General features: G+C 44.3%; 1 protein-coding gene across 1 annotated transcript in view; it reads left to right on the top strand.

The window, feature by feature from the left end:
* The window catches only part of LOC124606846 (estradiol 17-beta-dehydrogenase 2-like), a 173,862-nt gene that overhangs the window by 68,633 nt on the left and 81,748 nt on the right, over window positions 1-23,481 (top strand). The window contains exon 4 of the mRNA XM_047138962.1: window positions 10,507-10,639. Within this exon, the coding sequence (XP_046994918.1) occupies window positions 10,507-10,639 (133 nt within the window). The remainder of the gene's footprint in view (window positions 1-10,506; window positions 10,640-23,481) is intronic.

Raw genomic sequence — 23,481 nt, 5'->3', positions numbered from 1 at the left:
TCAAAGATTTTTGATACTGAATAATGTACTCCTTTTTGAGCAACTGACAGCTTCAATAACGGATAGGAAAGGTCAATTATCCCTCTAGTGTTGTACGTATGAACATCACTGTTCTTAGTAAATTGAGATGGATTATTTATAACGAATTTCATTGGCGAATATCTGTACTCTGATGGTGCAGTTACAAAAACCTAACTACTTGAAAAGGTGTCTACAAGACGTCCTTGGGTGAACACCACGAATTATTCTCACTGCTCTCTTTTGTGCAATCAATAGTTTATGTCTAAGTGGTGAGTTACCCCAGAAAACTATTCTATAAGACATTATTCAATTAAATATGCGTTAGGAGGCTAATCTGTTTATTATCAAGACTAGCGATTATATGAATAGCAAAAGAAGCTGAACTTAGTTGTTTGAGAAGCTCAGTAATATGCTGCTTCCAGTTCAAACCGAGTGAGGTTGCGCAGTGGTAGCACACTGGACTCGCATTCGGGAGCACGACGATTCAATCCCGCGTCCGGCCATCCTGATTTAGGTTTTCCGTAATTTCCCTAAATCACTCCAGGTAAATACTGGGATGGTTCCTTTGAAAGGGTATGGCCGACTTCCTTACTCATTCTTTCCTAATTCTATGAGGCCGATGACTTCGCTGTTTGGTCTCTTCCCCAAAATCAACCCAACTCATCCAGTTCAAGTTGTCATCAATGCAAACACCCAAAAATTTGGAGAAATCTGCCTTGTTAACTGAGCCATGTTCATATGCTACATTAACTGTCGTTATGACTCTATTCGGTGTACGAAACTGGATATAGTGAGCTTTTTCAAAATTAAGGGAGTGTCCATTTTCTGAGAACCACCTAATAATTCTTTGAAAGACATCCTTAAGAATATCTTCAGCTGCTTTTTCTGGAATGGGATTTATTATAACACTCGTTTCATCTGCAAGAAGTACGAGTTTCGCTTGCTGAACGTTAAGTGTGAGATCATTCACATGAATAAGGAACAGCAGAAGACCTAAAATTGAACCCTGTGGGACTCCCTCTGTGATAACTCCCCATTCACTAGAATTTACCACCCTCTCAACATTATTTGTGCTATTCAGCACAACTTTTCCTGTTCATTAAGTATGATTAAAACCAGCCCTGTTTATAGCCTTCAATTCCATAAAGCCTGAGTTTTTCTAAGAGTGTGACATGATCCACACAGTCAAATGCCTTGGAAAGATCACAAAAATACCAGCTGGCGATAATTTGTTATTTAGGGCCTGTACTATTTGATGGGTAAATGTGTAGATAGCATTCTCAGTCAAGTAATACTTCCGTAATCCGAAATGTGACGTGCTGAGTAAATTATTTTCACTTAAATGCGAAACTACACCTGAATACATAATTTTTTCGAATATTTTAGAAAATGAAGTCAGCAATGAGTTTGGTCTATAATTATTGAAGTCACTCTTGTCCCCTTTCTTATGAAGAGGTTTGACAATTGCATATTTCAATCTGTCTGGAAAAATTCCTTGTGCTAGCAAAGCATTACAGATATCGCTAAAGACTCCACTTATTACAACAACACTTCCAAATTCTGTTAGAGACTCCATCAACACCACATGAGTTCTTGTTTTTCAGTATATTTATAATTCCCTTAATTTCAGTGGGGGATGTTGGTGCTATTTCTAAAGGCCTTAAGTCCTGGGGAATGAAATTTTTAACATATTTTTTGCTTCTTCAACTGAACCCTTTAACCCTATTTTTGCTGCTACATTCAGGAAGTGATTGTCAAAAATACTTGCAACTTGTGAATTATCGCTCACAACATCATCATTTAGCTTTATTGCTATGGTATGCTGTGCATTGTCAGGCTGCCCTGTCATCCGTTTGACAATATTCCATATAGTTTTAATCTTATTATCCGCATTATTAATTTCTGTCAGAACACACAACCTTCTCGACTTCTTAATGACTTTCCTTAAAATATTACAGTATCTTTTGTAGTAAGCAAGTAATGTCGGATCCTGACTTATTCTGGCCTGTCTGTATACTTCCCTTTTCCTCTTACACGATAACTTAATTCCTTTAGTAATTCATGGCATATTTGACTTTGTAATGGCATTTTTGGATAACGTTTCAGGAAAGCAACTCTCAAATACTGAGACAAATTTACGGTGGAATAACATGAACTTGGCATCAGCATTATTTTCTGTGTATACTTCATTCCATTCTACCTCTTCTAGACTGCACTTAAAACTCTGTATCCTGTTCGCATTAACAAGCCTCCCTGGCTTGTATGAACCTGCCTGAATCTTGTAAAGTGCTAGATGTGTTATTTCCATTAACTGCGCATCATGATCAGATAGCCCATTAACAACTGGGTAGAAATTGTTTCTTGCTGAGCACTGTCTATGGAAATGTTATCGATAAGTGACCTACTATCCTGCTGCATACGAGTTGGAAAATTTACTACAGATACTAGATTGCAACAGCCAAACAAAGATTCTAGCTCATTTTTCCTATTTGTATCTTTTAAGAAATCTACATTAAAATCACCACAAACTGCTTTTTGTCAGACAGGTAGCTCAATAATGCCTCAAGATTTTTCATGAATAGCTGAATGTTACCTTGAGGGGATCTGTGGATTGTTACAATTACTATAGAAGTATATTGCAGCAGCAACTCACAAGCACATGTTTGAAGGATCTGATCTACACAAAAACTATTTGACTTTGTGTCCAGTTTTTATATAAGTAACAACTCCTCCTTTTTCCATGTTGACTCTACATGAATAAGATCTAATCGGCAATACCTTAAATTTAACTTCTTTATCCCTGCGGTTACATGGTGTTCAGAGAGACACAAAACATTTATACCTTCAGAATTTACCCCATTTTCTAGGTATACAAGAAGCTCATCTATCTTCTTTTTCAGTCATCTAATGTTCTGATGAAACAAACAAATTTTATTAATTTGGATACTGCTACAGTCATTATGGCACTGATCTGTTTTAATCTCTTCCTATACTCTCTGTCTGTAACCTGATTCTAACCTACAAAATGCGTCCCTCTGACTCCAGTAATCACAGGTATTTTGTTTTGTGTGCATGTGGCCCCCCTTACATTTTCTGCAAGAAGAGCAACTTCTCTATCCTTCCCCCTCCTATTCAGGTGCAGGCCATGACTAGTGTAACCCCACCTCCCAATTGCATCAACAGGCACAGCACAGATCAAATGGCTCTGAGCACTATGGGACTTAACATCTGTGGTCATCAGTCCCCTAGAACTTAGAACTACTTAAACCTAACTAACCTAAGGACATCACACACATCCATGCCCGAGGCAGGCTTCGAACCTGGGACCGTAGCGGTCACGCGGTTCCAGACTGAAGCGCCTAGAACCGCATGGCCACACCGGCCGGCCACAGCACAGATATGAGATTTAGTTTCTGCCAACAGTAACCCCCGCAGCTCTGTTAACACGGCTGACAGCCGTATTAACCCAGGGCTGGTCATGGCGCTGCAAATCATCCACAAACCCCACACGAGTGTGGGCTGTTGCTGCACCTATTGCATCCAGGTCACAACTAATACTATCGTCCGAATTGCTAGCCAGGTTGTTTCCTGCTCCTTCTACTATAAGAACATGGTACTCGCCATCTAAATCTTTGCACTAGGTCCCCTAGGTTTTCTGTAACCGAGATAAGCTTAGCACTAGGTTTCACAATGCTTGTGACCTGGTACTCGACTTCTAGCCTGGCCTTTAGCAACTGGCCTACACCTCTCCCGTGACTGGTACCTAACAGCAGTACTCTTTTCGTTCTGCTTGACTTTACTCCCGACCTAGCATTTCAGTTGTTACTACGAGTCTGCTGCTCCCTACTTTGCTCAAAAACTGATTCAGGCTCTTCTACTTCAGATAAAAATCAAACTGATTGCTCACTGGAATCTGAAAAGTGATTTCTGGGGTTTTCTCCTTCTGATTACGACTTGTTACCTTTTCCCAGCTCCCATTGTCTTTTTCCCGCTTCAACCTGTCTAATTCAGAGTACATCATTTCTAGTTCAGCCTGAAGGGCAGAAATATTTTTTCAATTATTCAAAATGACAGTCACAATCGCACTATTTATTTTGCCGCCAACCGGTTTCAACCCGCGATGGGGTCATCTTCAGGGCAGTTTACACTATTTGGTCACCCCGCTGGAGCCGTCACCCTGCCTGCGCATGGTTGGCGGCAAAATAAATAATGCAATTGTGACTGTCATTTTGCATAATTGATTATAAGTAAATCGATCGCTGTTTATCTCCATACTTCTATGTTGTGTAAAAACAAATCTTTTTTTCCTGTTCCACAATTTTCTTGTCACGGTTACATAATCTACAACTCCATTGGCGAGCCTCATACGGCACTATAACAGCTTCCCCGCTACAATCTCACCAGTGAAACACCAACCCACAATCCTGACATTTCATTCCCGTGCTCCCTAATCTACGACAACATCCACATTTGTCGCACATGACAGCAGATTAAACAATAAAAATTACACTACAAACAAACAACACAAATACAAACAATACAAATTACACTACAAACAATTCTCCTACACCAATTAATAATTCGCAGAAAGCAACTTAGCTTGCGGTGAGATGAGCAGAGAACTTCTGGACGTCAGGCGAATGTAGCAGTCGGCGAATGTAAACAGCGCGAAGTTAATTGTTGGCGTAGGTTATAATGGCGGAAATCACGAAACGAGTAAGAAACTGAAGAGGCTCGATATTTTCTAACGACAAATTTGAACAGGTGCTTTCACTGAATTATGTATAAATACTCTAATGGAAACAGAAACAACACTTAAACGACTTCACTGCACAATATGGAAAATTAACTGTACGGAAGTATAGAAACACAGAAAACACGAACCGAATGCAAACTATACACACACGATACTCTTCACAATAAAGCTACACAGACACTACCCGGAAATTACTACACAATCAAACACACAACTTTATTTTTTCTAAGAACCACTTATTTACACATTCCTTAAAAGATCACAATTAGACAAAATGGTTCAAGGCCTAGTTAATGAAAACTTGAGATGCTTTCTGGGCTGAAGGCCCAAAACCACATCAAAAACAAGAACGGCTGAAGGCCTGGCTTACAAATTAAAAGCAATTAAAAACAGAAGGTAAATATAAAAAAAACGTGAATTCGAAAACAATTAGCGGCTGAAGGCCTTCACTACACGTCTGAAGGACAACTATAATGAAAACGCATTAATAAACAATTTTTTTCTAACCAAGAAATTTCTTTTTAAACTTACAACAGAATGACCAAAAGCCTAGTTATGAAATGTTAACTTATTGCACGGCTGAAGGCCACAAACAAACCTGAAACAAGGGCTGAAGGCCTGAACACCAAGTCAGATAAACAATTCTTATAAAAAATTCTCCTTTAAAGAATACACAGGGCTGAACGTCTTATCAAAAGGGATTCAAGTAAATCCTCGGCTGTAGGCCACACATAAAAGATCGAACAACTAACGGGTTATGGCTTGGATTACAAACAATTGCAAATAGAACAAATTTTACGAGAAAAATATTTTTTTTAAATAAATTCAATCTTCAAAATTTTAATTTAACACTGCCGAAGGCCTTTATGTATAATTTAAAGGAACTGAATTAATACACGGCCGAGGGCCTCCCACAATACTTCAAACTAAAATGAAAATCACAATCTAAAACAAACAGAACAAGTGGTGCTCAGAAGTGTTCCAAGGGTCGGCCTGAGTAGGTACCTCAAACGTAAGGTGAGGTGAGACGCCGGTCGGGGTGGACGTGCGGTTCTAGGCGCTACAGTCTGGAACCGAGCGACCGCTACGGTCGCAGGTTCGAATCCTGCCTCGGGCATGGATGTGTGTGATGTCCTTTGGTTAGTTACGTTTAATTAGTTCTAAGTTCTAGGCGACTGATGACCTCAGAAGTTAAGTCGCATAGTGCTCAGAGCCAATTGAACCATTTTTGAGGTGAGACAGGCAGCCAAGAATTGAAGTTAAGTAATCGGATGGCAACCCAAACTTGGGACGGTCCAATGAGTGACCAACAAATTAACCAACTCCCTTCCGTCCGACCAACGGCACAACGATGGAAAATATCGACTGAGGACGAGGATACGAACAGCACTACGTCTTCAGACATTGGCGTCTAAAAACAGCCAAGAGAACAATAACCACCCTAAGCAAAATGTGAACCAAACAACTTCAAAGGCTGTCAAACTACACGCTATGTCAGACAGCATCAACACAACGAGGAAAGGCACACCGCCGGAAATCTACGCTAACGATCAGGGCACGTAACTGGGGCGTTAACGGCCATAGGGCAGAAAATACCGCTGGTGCACTTCACTGGCAAGTAACAGTCAATTTAATAATTAATCACAATATAGGAAGACAGCTGCAAGAATTCGCCAACTCCAACACATCATATATTGTTGCTAGCCCGAACAGCTCATGGAGCAACAACACGCAAATGAACGATGTCACAATAGTTGACGTGCATATACACGCATGCTCATAAATTAAGGATAATTGCAGACTGTTATGACACACAACGTGGCACTACACGAAACTGGCACTAATCATAGGCACATAGGGAACACACACGACACAGATCTGTAAGACCACGGTATTGATGATAAGTTGAGAAAACCGTCCCGAAACACATGTGCTACGAAACGCCACTGTTTCCTGCGCATGTACACTGAAATCAATATGGAACGTGATCACCATGAACACGTACACAGGCCGCACAACGGGTTGGCATACTCTGGATCAGGTGGTCGAGCAGCTGCTGGGGTACAGCCTCCCATTATTGCACCAGTGCCTGTCGGAGCTCCTGAAGTGTCGTAGGGGTTTAGGTCTGGAGAACAGGCAGGCCACTCCATTCGCCTGATATCTTCTGTTTCAAGGTACTCCTCCACGATGGCAGCTCGGTGGGGTCGTGCGTTATCATCCATCAGGAGGAAGGTGGGACACACTGCACCCCTGAAAAGGCAAAATGACGTCCAGATACACCTGACCTGTTACAGTTCCTCTGTCAAGGACATGCAGCAGTGTACGTGCACCAATCATAATCCCACCCCACACCATCAAACCACGACCTCCATACAGGTCCCGTTCACGGACATTAAGGCTTTGGTATCTGGTTTCTGGTTCACGCCAGATGAAAACCCGGCGAGAATCACTGTTCAGACTATACCCGGACTCGTCCGTGAACATAACCTGGGACCACTGTTCCAATGACCATGTACTGTGTTCTTCAGGCTTTACGGGCTCTGCAGCTCGTGGTCGTGCGGTAGCGTCCTCGCTTCCCGCGCCCGGGTTCCCGGGTTCGATTCCCGTCGGGGTCAGGGATTTTCTCTACCTCGTGATGACTGGGTGTTGTGTGCTGTCCTTAGGTTAGTTATGTTTAAGTAGTTCTAAGTTCTAGGGGACTGATGACCATAGATGTTAAGTCCCATAGTGCTCAGATCCATTTGAACCATTCTTTTTTTACGGGCTCTCCTGTGACCAGGGGTTAGTGGAATGCACCTTGCAGGTCTCCGGGCGAATAAACCATGTCTGTACAGTCGTCTGTAGATTGTGTGTCTGGAGACAACTGTTCCAGGACTGATGACCTGAGAAGTTAAGTCGCACAGTGCTCAGAGCCATTTGAACCATTTTTGAACTGTTCCAGTGGCTGCGGTAAAGTCCCGAGCAAGGCTACCTGCAGTACTCCGTGGCCGTCTGCGTGCACTGATGATGAGATATCGGACTTCTTGTGGTGTTGTACTCAGTGGACGTCCCGTGCTGTAGCGCCTGGACACGTTTCTTGTCTGCTGGAATCGTTGCTATAATCTTGAGATCACACTTTGTGACACACGGAACGGCCCGTGCTACGACATGCTTTTTTTGAGCAGCCTCCAATCGCCCTAGTATTCTACCGCTCATAACGTCATCAATATGTGTTCTTTGAGCCATTTTCAACACACAGTCACCATTAGCACGTCTGAAAACGTCTACGCACTTACTCGCTGCACCGTACTCTAACATGCAGCAACACACCTCTACGTATGTGGACTGCTGCCAGCGCTACCGTGCGCCGACCACATGTCAAATGCACCGCATGGCCGTACCCCGAGGTGATTTAAACCCGCAAACCGCCCACCAGATCGTTGTTTCATCATGTATCAGCATTATCCTTAATTTATGATCATGTGTGTAGTTATCCCATGACTTTTGTCATCTCCATGTGTATTATGCCTACAAGTCATGGACAAGTATAGTAAAAATGATTCTTTAAACTACTCAGTGCTAGTCTCCATGTCGTTATTCAGGATAAGCAAAGAGCATAAGCATAAATGTACATTGATATTTGCGCTTAGTCACTTGAACATTAATTATCATGTAATAAAAGGACGCCATTAATTATTTAATCGCCGGCCGTGATGGCCGAGCGGTTCTAGGCGCTTCAGTCTGGAACCACGCGGCTGATGCGGCCGCAGGTTCGAATCTTGCCTTGGGCAAGACGTGACGTCCTTAGTTTAGTTAGGTTTAAGTACACTCCTGGCCATTAAAATTGCTACACCAAGAAGAAATGCAGATGATAAACGGGTATTCATTGGAAAAATATATTATACTAGAACTGACATGTGATTACATTTTCACGCGATTTGGGTGCATAGATCCTGAGAATACCCAGAACAACCACCTCTGGCCGTAACAACGACCATGATACACCTGGGCACTGAGTCAAACAACGCTTGGATGGCGTGTACAGGTACAGCTGCCCATGCAGCTTCAACACGATACCACAGTTCATCAAGAGTAGTGACTGGTATATTGTGACGAGCCAGTTGCTCGGCCACCATTGACCAGACGTTTTCAGTTAGTGAGAGGATCTGGAGAATGTGCTGGCCAGGGCAGCAGTCGAACATTTTCTGTATCCAGAAAGACCCGTACAGGACCTGCAACATGCGGTCGTCCATTATCCTGCTGAAATGTAGGGTTTCGCAGGGATCGAATGAAGGGTAGAGCCACGGGTCGTAACACATCTGAAATGTAACGTCCACTGTTCAAAGTGCCGTCAATGCGAACAAGAGGTGACCGAGACGTGTAACCAATGGCACCCCATACCATCACGCCGGGTGATACGCCACTATGACGATGACGAATACACGCTTCCAGTGTGCGTTCACCGCGATGTTGCCAGACACGGATGCGACCATCATGATGCTGTAAACAGAACCTGGATTAATCCGAAAAAATGACGTTTTGCCATTCGTGCACCCAGGTTCGTCGTTGAGTACACCATCGCAGACGCTCCTGTGTGTGATGCAGCGTCACGGGTAATCACAGCCATGGTCTTCGAGATGATAGTCCACGCTGCTGCAAACGTCGTCGAACTGTTTGTGCAGATGGTTGTTGTCTTGCAAACGTCCGCATCTGTTGACTCAGGTATCGAGACGTGGCTGCACGATCCGATACAGCCATGCGGATAAGATGCCTGTCATCTCGACTGCTAGTGATACGAGGGTGTTGGGATCCAGCACGGCGTTCCGTATTACCCTCCTGAGCCTACCGGTTCCATATTCTGTTAACATCACTGGATCTCGACCAACGCGATAGCAATCTAGCGATACGATAAACCGATAAACCACAATCGTGATAGGCTACAATCCGATCTTTATCAATGTCGGAAAAGGATGGTACGCATTTCTCCTCTTTACACGAGGCATCACAACAACGTTTCACCAGGCAACGCCGGTGAACTGCTGTTTGTGTATGAGCTATCGGTTGGAGACTTTCATCATGTCAGCACGTTATAGGTGTCACCACCGGCGCCAACCTTGTGTGAATGCTGAGAAAAACTAATCATTTGCATATCACAGCATCTCTTTCCTGTCGGTTAAATTTCGCGTCTGTAGGACGTCATCGTCATGGCTTAGCAATTCTAATGGCCAGTAGTGCAGTGCTAAGTCCAGAGGACTGATGACCTCAGATGTTAAGTCCCTTAGTGCTTACAGCCATTTGAATCATTATTTAATCGAACGTTACTGAAATACAATAACAAAAAATTACCGCAGGTATCAATGCGTGTTTACTGTCCTTTTTTTGGTTATACTATTATATTCCTCATGCATAGTCACTTCTTCTGAGTATCTGCTCACTTCCCCCTGAAGCGGACTCCAGTATAGCAGTGTATTTGCAACGGCGCCACCGCCCTAGCTCACATTTCCCGATACTAACAAGTCACCGAACAGTACCAGACTCTATTGTTTCAGCTGTCAGCCCTGAGATGAACTGGTCCGGGACGGGATCCCACTTCCGTAAACGCCACGAAGTTGATTGTCATCATGTTCATTTATGCGCGTGTTCATTTTCAACTGCCTGTATGAATATTGTGTAGTACTTTATTTATGTAATATTCCTATATGAATAATAATAATAACAGAAACTTTAACACCAAGTTTGTGACATTACAGGCAGATGGCCAGCTCCGATGGGTAGTGCATACTGCCTGTCGAAAAGTGCGTTGATAATGTTTAGCAACGTCTTGAGAATGGAAATGAAGCAATGGTCCGTCGCTGTCTGTACTGTGGATCCTTCTGGTTGTGAGTAAGTGTGTTATAGATTAAACTATGTGTACAGAGTTCGGTGTATTAATTCATTAGTGAAAAATGAACAGTACTCCATAATGCCACAGCCTCGTATACAATGTAATGAGCAGCAGGAAAATGCACCTATCGGATCATTAAAAAGGCGAATATACTGCTGTTTAGAAGACTCAGACTGAAAAGTGGGGTACCAGCTGCCTCATTCCACCTTCCTCAGCATCTTTAAAATTTTTCCCAAAAAGTTTGGCACGCAACATATTCGCATTCTTTTCTACATGCAGTTCTCCTCTCACTTCCACAAATTCACCTAACTGTACCTCACATCCAGTGGGTCATCCACTCCCAGTTGCCCACTCTCACTCGCTCATTCAGACCAGCCCACTGTCATTGTCTCTTTGTGCCTTCTCTATCACTGTCTCTCATCTCAGAGCCACAGTCTCATTCTTTCTGTCCCACTACTACTGTCACATCTCACTGACACTCCCTCTTGCTCTCTCTTACTGCTGCTATCTCATTTATTCCTTCCCACTGCTGCTGTCTCTTCTCTCTGATACATTTTCTCTTCCTCGTTGTCATTGTCAGAGACTCTGTTCTTCACTATCACTGTCTCTCACCTACGTCCAATTTCTCGTTCTTTTTATTCTTGTCCCACTGACATTGTGTCCTAGCGCTGTTATGTCACTGTCAATTATTTACCGATGATACTGTATCTCTCTCTTTCTCTCATACTGCCTTTGTCCCCTTCGCTCTTTCTATACCACAACCATTTTCTACTATCGTCCCGTATTTTTTAATCTTCTTTCTTCTCTCTCAAGAAAAAAGCACAAATATTGTCGCATGCCAAAATTTTTGGGGCAGTTTTTAAAGGTGCTGAGGAAGGTAGAATGAGGCAGCTGGTACTGCATTTTTGAGTCAGAGTCTTTTAAACGGTAGCAAAAAATTGTTCAAACGTGTATGAAATCTTATGGGCTTAACTGCTAAGGTCATCAGTCCCTAAGCTTACACACTACTTAACCTAAATTATCCTAAGGACAAACACACACTCATGCCCGAGGGAGTACTCGAACCTCTGCCAGGATCAGCCGCACAGTCCATGACTATAGCGCTTCAGTCCGCTCGGCTAATCCCACGCGGCTAAACGGTAGCATATTACCTTTTTTGTGCACCAATAGTAATAGTTTCCTCTTGACTCTCTTCTTTTTGCTGCCACAGCAGCGCATGTCACTCATATGGAAATAACTTTATGAGTCGCTAAAATGTTGGTAGTTTACTTAGGTGAAATTGAAATAACACAGCCGGCCACGGTGGCCGAGCGGTTCTAGGCGCTACAGTCTGGAACCGCGCGACCGCTACGGTCGCAGGTTCGAATCCTGCCTCGGGCATGGATGTGTGTTATGTCCTTAGGTTAGTTAGGTTTAAGTAGTTCTAAGTTCTAGGGGACTGATGACCTCAGATGTTAAGTACCATAGTGCTCAGAGCCATTTGAACCATTTGAAATAACACAAAACTAATTTTACATCTCAAACCGAATTTTACGTGTACAAGTTTTTGCGTGCACTTGAATATTATAACATGGGTCTCTTAGGCACTTTCTGATCATAATGGATTACGTCTTTTTATAAATTATTATTCTTTTCACACAGTATTTTGCACGAGTAGATTGTGTGTAGACCTAGGGTAAGTTCAACCTCTGCATCTCGAATGCAGGTTAAGTCTTTGTAGTGATCTCGAGAAATTATTTTGTGACATCAGATACCATGAAAATTACCAACCAGGTCGCCCTACGTTGGGCGCCAAAAATGAAGTGAACTGGAAAAACATTTCTCTCTTTGCTGTCGAACATGAAATGACGAGCAGATGTCTAATGAGCTTGTCACATATTAGGAGCCAACAATCATTTGATATCAGTAATGAAATGATATCAATACCAATTGTTAGTAATAATGGGGTTGATGTATGAATGTAAAAGATTGCTCATATGATCAAAACATGAAAGAAATGTATTTATTATCGTGCCGTTTACACAAACCAAAACAAAATTATAAATCTCAGCGCAGATTTCACTGGTCGTGGACACGACTCTGTTATTAAGGGAAAGGAGGAGAGAATAAATTGCCGCACTATTATTTGTTATCGTTCGTCGTGTAGTGCTGCCGGCGGCAGGCGCTGCGTCGGTTCAGCGCGTCACCTGGGGGTTGTGCTGCGTGAGTCGGTTGCCCTCATCAGCAATCGCGGCTTTGCGGCGAGGCCCAACTACGACCTCCACTTTGTCTGACAGTTGTCAGTCACGTGTCCGAAGCTGCGCTATCACGGTGTCTGAAGGCTTCCGTGGTGTCTCCACGACTCCCCACAACGCTTCTCCTCTATCTCTCAGCCCAACTCCTCTTCGAAATATTCTGTCTTTCGGCGTTGTCAGTGGCGGGCAAAATTTTCAATGCGGTCCCATGACATATCATCGTTTCAGAGCCACGCCTCTCCATGCGGGGTGGAAATTTCCCATCTGGTGTGGGTTGGTGTGTGCCTCATGAATTGGCATCTTTCTCACGATTTCACATTCTTATATCGTTTTCCTGCATTTCAAGGCTGTTAGAAGCTACACAACTGTTCTTTATAACAGCTCTCTCTGTGTGAGGCCTGGAAAGACTCATGTTTGGGCTTCGTCTCAAAAGCTGTCAGCATCAGTGATTTATAAGGAATGTCCTTGGAAGGGGTTTATTTCAATAAATGATGATTAGGGATCCTAGGCGGGTCCGGCAAATGTGGGTGGGTTTTAACAAGAATGCTTTTACTTGTTCATTTTCCCTACTGGATCGGGTCGTTGGCTCTGGCTGAAGGCCTGTTATGAGACCCAACCTGTTAATTAAAACTGCCCCTTTAGTAATTTTGATTAATATTTAATAATTAAATAGTGTTCAGGAAACTGATCACTACTAAACAAACAAGGATAGCATTGAACACATTTATTGAACAATAATCTTCCTAACATCAAACTGAACAATGACATACATTTATAAGTGATAAAATGAAGTTAGTAATGGCAATGGCCCTTAAATTCCAAAACTAACTCTTAAGGTCAGATAGCGCATCTGTACTTGTTATTTTCTACTCCTCCACTTGTCAGACGGCATAAAATACGTCAGACAAACCAACTTCAATTACCAAATTCTCAATAAGAGCGTGGCTGGAGTACTGAGCTCTGGTAATCACAAGCGTGCGTAATATCGGATTAAATGCCGAAGCTGAGCATCACGTTACCAAATGCAGCGTCGTGGACAGGTCAGCAAGCTGCCGATGGCGTCTGCGTCGTCGAGGAGCCTCAGTTGTAACAAAAATGAATTTAATTTCGGGAACAGGCTTCCTGTTCGTAAACTCCTATTCAAGAGCTAATTCTGCTTTCTTTCCAGTCGTCTCGCACTCGTTAAGACGGGACTCACCAGCCCAAAGGCGGAATCCAGTAACGTCTTTAATAAAGTGTGGCTCAAGGAAATTGTTCTGCTCCTGTCTGCTTTCTGTGAGACTGTATTGCCAACCGTAATTGGCGGGATTAGCCTGTCTCTAACAGTAAAAGACGACAGATTCCCCAACTTAATACTAGTTTCAGTTGCAGCTGGCAGACTTATTCAAAGTTCTGCACAGCACACTGAAAAGAATTTACACTCCTACAGCAGAGCCGAAAGCACGACGTCCGCTCGCTACAGGAGCTAAGATGCTTCTCTCTGATAACAGCTCCAAAAGCTTCCCTCTGCAAAAATCAGCACCCCCACGCTATTTTTCGAGCTGGCCAATCCCGAGACTCTAGACCAGCACAGTTCGCTCCCACTATTATTTCCTGGCTTCTTCCAGTCAGTCAAAACATTCCGCGCCTTACTGCGCCTAGATTGTTCTGGAACAAACTGAAACTCCGTTCAAAATTGAACCCACCAATCGCCGGCCAGAGTGACCGAGCGGTTCTAGGCGCTACAGTCTGGAACCGCGCGACCGCTACGGTCGCAGGTTCGAATGCTGCCTCGGGCATGGATGTGTGTGATGTCCTTAGGTTAGTTAGGTTTAAGAAGTTCTAAGTTCTAGGGGACTGATGACCACAGCAGTTAAGTCCCATAGTGCTCAGAGCCATTTGAACCATTTGAACCCACCAATCGTGTCTCTCTCTTCGCCCTCGCGCGGGAAAAGGTCATTGCACTAGCTTAACCGCGTTTCTTAGAAAGCCCCAGAAAACGTTAAGAATCGTGGGAAGGCTCCCTTAGGCGGCAGCTCGTCTCGACATAGTGGTGTCGGTGTAACGCCCAGCGCCAATGAGGCGCCATCCCTCGAAGGCCTGCCTCTGTTGTCCGCGCAATGTTTGCCTACCTGCACCGGCGGTGCGTCTCCCCCAGTGGGACGCTTTCGCATGCCGACTCGTAATGGTCGGTTGTAAACTTCCGCACCCCTCTGCCCTGCCTTTGAGCAGTGCTGCTCGTCCGCTCCGGCCAAACTCCGTGAATATATCACCTGAACCCCGACTTCATGCAACATGCGAATTTCTTAAAGTTAATACGCGTCTTATGCCGTCTGATACTGTTGTTGTTGTTGTGGTCTTCAGTCCTGAGACTGGTTTGATGCAGCTCTCCATGCTACTCTATCCTGTGCAAGCTTTTTCATCTCCCAGTACCTACTGCAACCTACATCCTTCTGAATCTGCTTAGTGTATTCATCTCTTGGTCTCCCTCTACGATTTTTACCCTCCACGCTGCCCTCCAATACTAAATTGGTGATCCCTTGATGCCTCAGAACATGTCCTACCAACCGATCCCTTCTTCTGGTCAAGTTGTGCCACAAACTTCTCTTCTCCCCAATCCTATTCAATACTTCCTCATTAGTTATGTGATCTACCCATCTAATCTTCAGCATTCTTCTGTAGCACCACATTTCGAAAGCTTCTATTCTCTTCTTGTCTAAACTATTTATCGTCCATGTTTCACTTCCATACATGGCTACACTCCATACGAATACTTTCAGAAATGACTTCCTGACACTTAAATCAATACTGGATGTTAACAAATTTCTCTTCTTCAGAAACGCTTTCCTTGCCATTGCCAGCCTACATTTTATACCCTCTCTACTTCGACCATCATCAGTTATTTTGCTCCCCAAATAGCAAAACTCCTTTACTACTTTAAGTGCCTCATTTCTAAATCTAATTGCCTCAGCATCACCCGACTTAATTAGACTACATTCCATTATCCTTGTTTTGCTTTTGTTGCTGTTCATCTTATATCCTCCTTTCAAGACACTGTCCATTCCATTCAACTGCTCTTCCAAGTCCTTTGCTGTCTCTGACAGAATTACAATGTCATCGGCGAACCTCAAAGTTTTTATTTCTTCTCCATGAATTTTAATACCTACTCCTAATTTTTCTTTTGTTTCCTTTACTGCTTGCTCAATATACAGATTGAACAACATCGGGGAGAGGCTACAACCCTGTCTTACTCCCTTCCCAACCACTGCTTCCCTTTCATGTCCCTCGACTCTTATAACTGCCATCTGGTTTCTGTACAAATTGTAAATAGCCTTTCGCTCCCTGTATTTTACCCCTGCCACCTTTAGAATTTGAAAGAGAGTATTCCAGTCAACATTGTCAAAAGCTTTCTCTAAGTCTACAAATGCTAGAAACGTAGGTTTGTCTTTCCTTAATCTTTCTTCTAAGATAAGTCGTAAGGTCAGTATTGTCTGATACTACCTATATGAATTTCAATAGGCTGATTGCCTGATAAATAACATAATAACCGATATCTAACTCGTCTTTGCAACAATTAACATATTACAGTAAGGTGCAAAATACTGCTACCTTACATCCTTACTGTCGAGAAAAATATCTTCTTAAGAACATTGACTTATTTCACACACCTCCCTGCGCCAATTCCCCGCACTTTTTGGACGCACCTCCCTGTGCCCGTGGGATGCTGGCATTTTCGGCACATCCCTGCTTTCTAAGGTAGATGAAATGACTGCCCTCTGGCCAGAAGAATTCACAAGTTTTCATGCATACGTTCTTGGCGTTTCTTCCCAATGGCTGCAGGTGTCCATCAGTTCTCGGCACACTTCTCCTTGTCAGACAGGCCCTTTGCAATGTTTCCCTCCTGGAGTCAGGCGAGAGCATCTGCCTGGCTCCCCGTTGTGTGCTTGCAGAATGACTGCAGTGTCCTCTCCTCGGGTGCTCGCCCCAGTGTGGCCGGCTCCCTCATCCTCGTCGGGCGCTCGCGGCGAGGTGGCGAAAGTGACCGCGGTCGGACCTAATACAATGTCGACAAAATTTTCAACGCTGTTTGTTATCAGGATCGTAGGAATGTCCTAAAAATTACACCCATTTGATGTGCATAGCCGTATTAGAATCTGCGACTCGGTTTTGATCCCAAAATACCTTTCTTTTGGGATAAAGATTTTTGAAAAATCGTAGATGGTATTTCTAGACAAATTCCTGGAGAATATAACGTTATTATTTAGATCTGAAAAGACAAAAATATCAAGAAAATTTGAAAGTTCTTGGAAACTGGGATCCTAGGAGTACTTGGTAAAAATTTCAGATATTTACTTTGGATAGCCGTCTTGGAATCCACGACTCGGTTTTAGTACAAAAGAGTGGAACATAAAACCACTTTTTTGAGTTTTCCGAAGTAACCGCCCCTGAACTAATGGTGGCACCATAAAATCCCCTAAAGCGCACCGTAGACCACGTAAAATACACTCCTGGAAATGGAAAAAAGAACACATTGACACCGGTGTGTCAGACCCACCATACTTGCTCCGGACACTGCGAGAGGGCTGTACAAGCAATGATCACACGCACGGCACAGCGGACACACCAGGAACCGCGGTGTTGGCCGTCGAATGGCGCTAGCTGCGCAGCATTTGTGCACCGCCGCCGTCAGTGTCAGCCAGTTTGCCGTGGCATACGGAGCTCCATCGCAGTCTTTAACACTGGTAGCATGCCGCGACAGCGTGGACGTGAACCGTATGTGCAGTTGACGGACTTTGAGCGAGGGCGTATAGTGGGCATGCGGGAGGCCGGGTGGATGTACCGCCGAATTGCTCGACACGTGGGGCGTGAGGTCTCCACAGTACATCGATGTTGTCGCCAGTGGTCGGCGGAAGGTGCACGTGCCCGTCGACCAGGGACTGGACCGCAGCGACGCACGGATGCACGCCAAGACCGTAGGATCCTACGCAGTGCCGTAGGGGACCGCACCGCCACTTCCCAGCAAATTAGGGACTCTGTTGCTCCTGGGGTATCGGCGAGGACCATTCGCAACCGTCTCCATGAAGCTGGGCTACGGTCCCGCACACCGTTAGGCCGTCTTCCGCTCACGCCCCAACATCGTGCACCCCGCCTCCAGTGGTGTCGCGACAGGCGTGAATGGAGGGACGAATGGAGACGTGTCGTCTTCAGCGATGAGAGTCGCTTCTGCCTTGGTGCCAATGATGGTCGTATGCGTGTTTGGCGCCGTGCAGGTGAGCGCCACAATCAGGACTGCATACGACCGAGGCACACAGGGCCAACACCCGGCATCATGGTGTGGGGAGCGATCTCCTACACTGGCCGTACACCACTGGCGATCGTCGAGGGGACACTGAATAGTGCACGGTACATCCAAACCGTCATCGAACCCATCGTTCTACCATTCCTAGACCGGCAAGGGAACTTGCTGTTCCAACAGGACAATGCACGTCCGCATGTATCCCGTGCCACCCAACGTGCTCTAGAAGGTGTAAGTCAACTACCCTGGCCAGCAAGATCTCCGGATCTGTCCCCCATTGAACATGTTTGGGACTGGATGAAGCGTCGTCTCACGCGGTCTGCACGTCCAGCACGAACGCTGGTCCAACTGAGGCGCCAGGTGGAAATGGCATGGCAAGCCGTTCCACAGGACTACATCCAGCATCTCTACGATCGTCTCCATGGGAGAATAGCAGCCTGCATTGCTGCGAAAGGTGGATATACACTGTACTAGTGCCGACATTGTGCATGCTCTGTTGCCTGTGTCTATGTGCCTGTGGTTCTGTCAGTGTGATCATGTGATGTATCTGACCCCAGGAATGTGTCAATAAAGTTTCCCCTTCCTGGGACAATGAATTCACGGTGTTCTTATTTCAATTTCCAGGAGTGTATAAGAAGAGTCAACCGATTTGTAGCATTTACCTCAGGAGGAAGTGTGTAATATTCATACTTTGATCATTTACTGTAAGGGGACTGATGACCTCAGAAGTTAAGTCCCGTAGTGCTCAGAGCCATTTGAACCATCATTTACTGTAAGAGAGTGACAGTAAAACGATCCTTCTGTTGGGTATACGAAGGGCTATCCAAAACTATCCTACCTTTCTATCACCAACAGAAACTGAGGTATGAGCCCTGGGAAAATGTCGTTTCTATGTACAGCCTTATGGAATATATTAGGTACCGCACGTAGTCGCATGCATACCGCTAAAGTTTGTACGCTGTATAGGGGCTGCAATAAAAAGTCGCATGCCTGTGGATAGATTGCCCCGAGCAATTACTTCATTGTATTGTGTAGCTTCCTGTTCATAGCAACGATAATTGAGCTGTCAGATATCATCTTGGTCGCCTTTTCCTGTAGTCGTACTTGTTCGAAGTATTTTGCCAGTAATGAGTAACATTCGATAATGAACAGTTGCGATGTTATTACTTGCCAAGGATGTTAAGAGACACCTTACTTTGTTGTGAATGAAATCTCTTTCGCTCTGCAAAGTATATGCTACATTGATTAAACGTGACAAAATGAAACTCTGTGCCAGACCGACATTCGTGTCCGGATACTGCATGGAGTGTGAAGGTGTTGTCAGACATGCATCATTCAGCTACCACACAGACAGTGCCCATCGAATGCCGAATATGAGGAGTGCCGCCATGGAGTGTTCACGAGAAGGTGGGCTTTTTGAAACATACACTGAAGTGACAAAAGCCCTAACATCATGTCGCGTCTCTTTTAGCGCGGAGTAGTGCAGCAACTCGATGTGGCAAGAACTCAGCAAGTCCGATTGTAAATCACGGCAAAGTATGTACATGAGTATTTGTAAGGTGCGGAATTATAGCCACCTTACAACCATCTCCAGTGTCCATAACTTTAAAATCCTATGGTTCATCAATGCCTGAGCTATTGTCCCTACTTGCTGGTTTGGCACATCAGTCATAGAGAAATAGTGAGAACAACGGTTTATTATAGTTAAGATATATCACTTCCCCACCAGAGTCTGTGAAAAAGGTCTGTGGATGTTTTTCACATATTGTTCTATGCCTTGGCGGCATATTTTTCAGTAATAATTTTGTAGAGTGCATCACTCAGTGGTAAGACAACCGCTATGCACAGCTAAAGTAGGGTCACGGGCTGCCTCAATACTCTGTCACATAAAATTGCCATCTTGACTAAATATCACTCCACCATCAGCTCACAACTGGGCTTGTGTCACAAACTTCCGACAGTCTCAGCCAGCAATTTGAGCCTTAAACCACGCATCTCCAGAAATATCAACATGTTCCATCGTGGGTACATTGTGACCTAGTTCATCAGCATTGCCTTGTGTATTCCCTAAGCGGTATACTACTTTAAAATCAAAGTCACTCAGCTGTGGGTCCCATCAGGTTAAGCGTTTAGTCTGGTATCTAAACCACATCAGTTATTTTGTCGCTGCATGATCTGTTACGATTTTGAAGCACCAACCATACAGCTAGCAATGGAAATATGTGATACATGTATCAGGATGAACATCTTCTTCTCTGTAGTTGAGAATTGTTTTCTGATTCATTTAGCTGTCTCAAAACACATGCTATTGGTGTGATCTGGCCTGTCTATTTACTGTCTTAACACACACCCCAAGGGTGGATCCTGGCAACACATGATAGCACAAACCATCCTTGATAATTCAAGAATTCTCCCAAACACTCAAAGACCTACTCACAACCTGCAAGCATTGAAACTTCGCTATCTTTCTTAACAGATAATGTAAGAGACCTTCATACGTCTGCAAAGTTTGGTACGAAGTTCCTTTAACTATTAACCAAAGCTAAAAGGAACAAAATTACTTTGTACACAACTTGTACAAAGCAAAGGTTGTTTGCACACTATCCTCGCCGATAAAAGGGCCCAAATAGTCAACTTCTGTCAACAGAAAATGACATCTCTCGAAACTAGGCGTTGCTTGTGCCACTCACAGTCGACTTAGGAAATTAAACAATGTACCATGTGTTCACGGATATCTTTTAGAAAACATTGTAATACGGATGTGTAGGATGTACTGTAATACTGTCTAAGAACACTACACACTATTTCGGATTTAGGCCTTGTAACAGCTAGTCCAATAGATATTAGAATATCGCCGGAACCATAAATTCAGTCTTAGGTATGTCTTCCAGTGTTACCTTCAACTCATGGTAGCACTTTGGGAATTCATAGTTGTAAAATAATGACAGTGTTCCAGGTTATCCAAGGTTTCTATGATATTTGGTATTTGCTGTGCGTAGTTATTAAAGATTCTTGATACAATATCTACTGGTGTTCTACCAACCCTCTCCAGGTTGGTATTCCTATTATTCCATTACAGAATAATTGGGTTATAAATTCTTCCATCACCGATTGCAGGTAATGTGGAATTCCCATACACTGGCATTTCATTGACAGTTATCGTCCTGTGGTGTGTACAACTTTTCCATTACCTCCATATCATTTCCTTGCAAATGCGACACATTGCTCTGCAGTGAGACTAAACCAGCAGACTGTCGTGGCTTAGAATACTTTACTCTGAATTATTCTTCCTCTACCACTTACAGATTGACTAGCAGTGCAGAAACAACGAAATATGGTGTATAACGCACTTTGCTGTGTCAGTTCCTCATTTTTTGCTGAAAGTTCAACTGGACATAAAGTGTTAACTGGCAAATGTGCAGCTACAGCCACCCAAACTATCTTCCCTGTACATTTCGCTATTTTAATCTTTGAATCGAGTCTAACGGAATGTGCACAGAGTTTAGTTGGCTTTCCCAATGTGTCGGGCATTGCAATTTTCTTGGCTGTAAAAACTAAACGGAACAGGGCGTTATGTCTGCTTAGGAAATTCAATCCAAATACACACATCGAAAAAAGTTTTGCATCTCCTCGGTTCCGAGACTTCCGGAACCTGTACAGAAAATTGGAATAGTGTTCAATATAAACATCATTTCCGCCCATTTTATTGCTCGTGAAAACCACACATTGCATGTTGTACCTCCATACAGCGACACCTTCAGAGGTGTTGGTCCAGATTGCTGTACACAGCGGTACCTTTCATAGCCAGTAGCACGACCTCCAGCAATGATGCATGCCTGTATTCGTCGTGGCATACTATCAAGTTCATCACGGAACTGTCGGTCCAGATTGTCCCACTCCTCAACGGCGATTTGGCGTAGATCCCTCAGAGTGGTTGGTGGGCCACGTCGTCCATATACAGCCCTTTTCAATCTGTCCCAGGCATGTTAGATAGGGTAAATGTCTGGAGAATATTCTAGACACTCTAGTCCAGCGAATTCGTTATCCTGAAGGAAGTCATTCACAAGACGTGCACGATGGGGGCGCGAATTGTCATACACGAAGACGCATGCCTCGACAATATGCTGCCGATATGGTTGCACTATCGGTCGAATGATGGCATTCACGTAAAGTACAGCCGTTACGGCGCCTTCCGTTACCACCAGCGGCGTACGTCGGCCCCACGTAATGCCAGCCCAAAACATCAGGCAACCTTCACTTTGGTGCACTCACTGGACCGTGTAAGGCATTCAGCCTGGCCTCGTTGCCTCCAAATACGTCTCCGTCGATTGTCTGGTTGAGGGCACATGCAACACTCATCGGTGAAGAGAACGTGATGCTAATCCGGAGCTGTCCATTCGGCATGTTGTTGGGCCCATCTGTACCGTGCTGCATGGGGTCGTGATTGGGAAGATGGATCTCGCCATGGACGTCTGGAGTGAAGTTGCGGATCATTCTGCCTATTGCGCACAGTTTGAGTCGTAACACGATGTCATGTGGTTGCCCGAAAAGCATTGTTCAAAATGGTGGCGTTGGTGTCAGGGTTCCTCCGAGCCATAATCCGTAGGCAGCGGCCATCGCCTGCAGTAGTAGCCCTTGGGCGGCCTGAGCGAGGCATGTCATCGACAGCTCCTGTCTCTCTGTATCTGCTCTACGGCCGAACAACATCGCTTTGGTTCTCCCAGAGACGCCTGGACACTTTCCTTGTTGAGAGCCCTTCCTGGCAAAAAGTAACAATGCGAACGCGATCGAACCGCGGTATTGAGTCTCCAGGCATGGTTGAACTACAGGCAACACGAGCCGTGTACCTCCTTCCTGGTGGAATGACTGAAACTGATCGGCTGTCGGACCTCCTCCGTCTAATAGGCGCTGCTCATGCATGGTTGTTTACATCTTAGGGCGGGTTTGGTGACATCTCTGAACAGCCAACGGACCTGTGTCTGTGATACAATATCCACAGTCAACGTCTATCTTCAGGAGTTCTGGGAACCGGGGTGATGCAAAATTTTTTTGATCTATGTGTGGTGTGTAGCTTTCGTTATCCTGAGAAAGTACTTCCACACAAGTCTGGAAGTCCTTCTCTCCCACGTAATTCGTAATGGGACACCATCTTTTGACTGTAAATAAACACATAAGTTGAAAAAGCAGTACTCTTCTGTATCTTTGAGTTACAGGCTGCAATCACATACTGTAATATAGAGTCTCAGTCAATGCGGTTACTATTTACAAAGTAACTCAACGTTTTTCCGATTATTCTGTGCACTCTTCCTGTTCTCCCATTCGCTTGTTGGTA

Source organism: Schistocerca americana, chromosome 1 (assembly GCF_021461395.2).
Source record: "Schistocerca americana isolate TAMUIC-IGC-003095 chromosome 1, iqSchAmer2.1, whole genome shotgun sequence".
Classification (NCBI taxonomy): Eukaryota; Metazoa; Arthropoda; class Insecta; order Orthoptera; family Acrididae; genus Schistocerca; species Schistocerca americana.
Note: the sequence above shows the minus strand (reverse complement) of the source record. Positions and strands in the feature narration are given on the sequence as shown.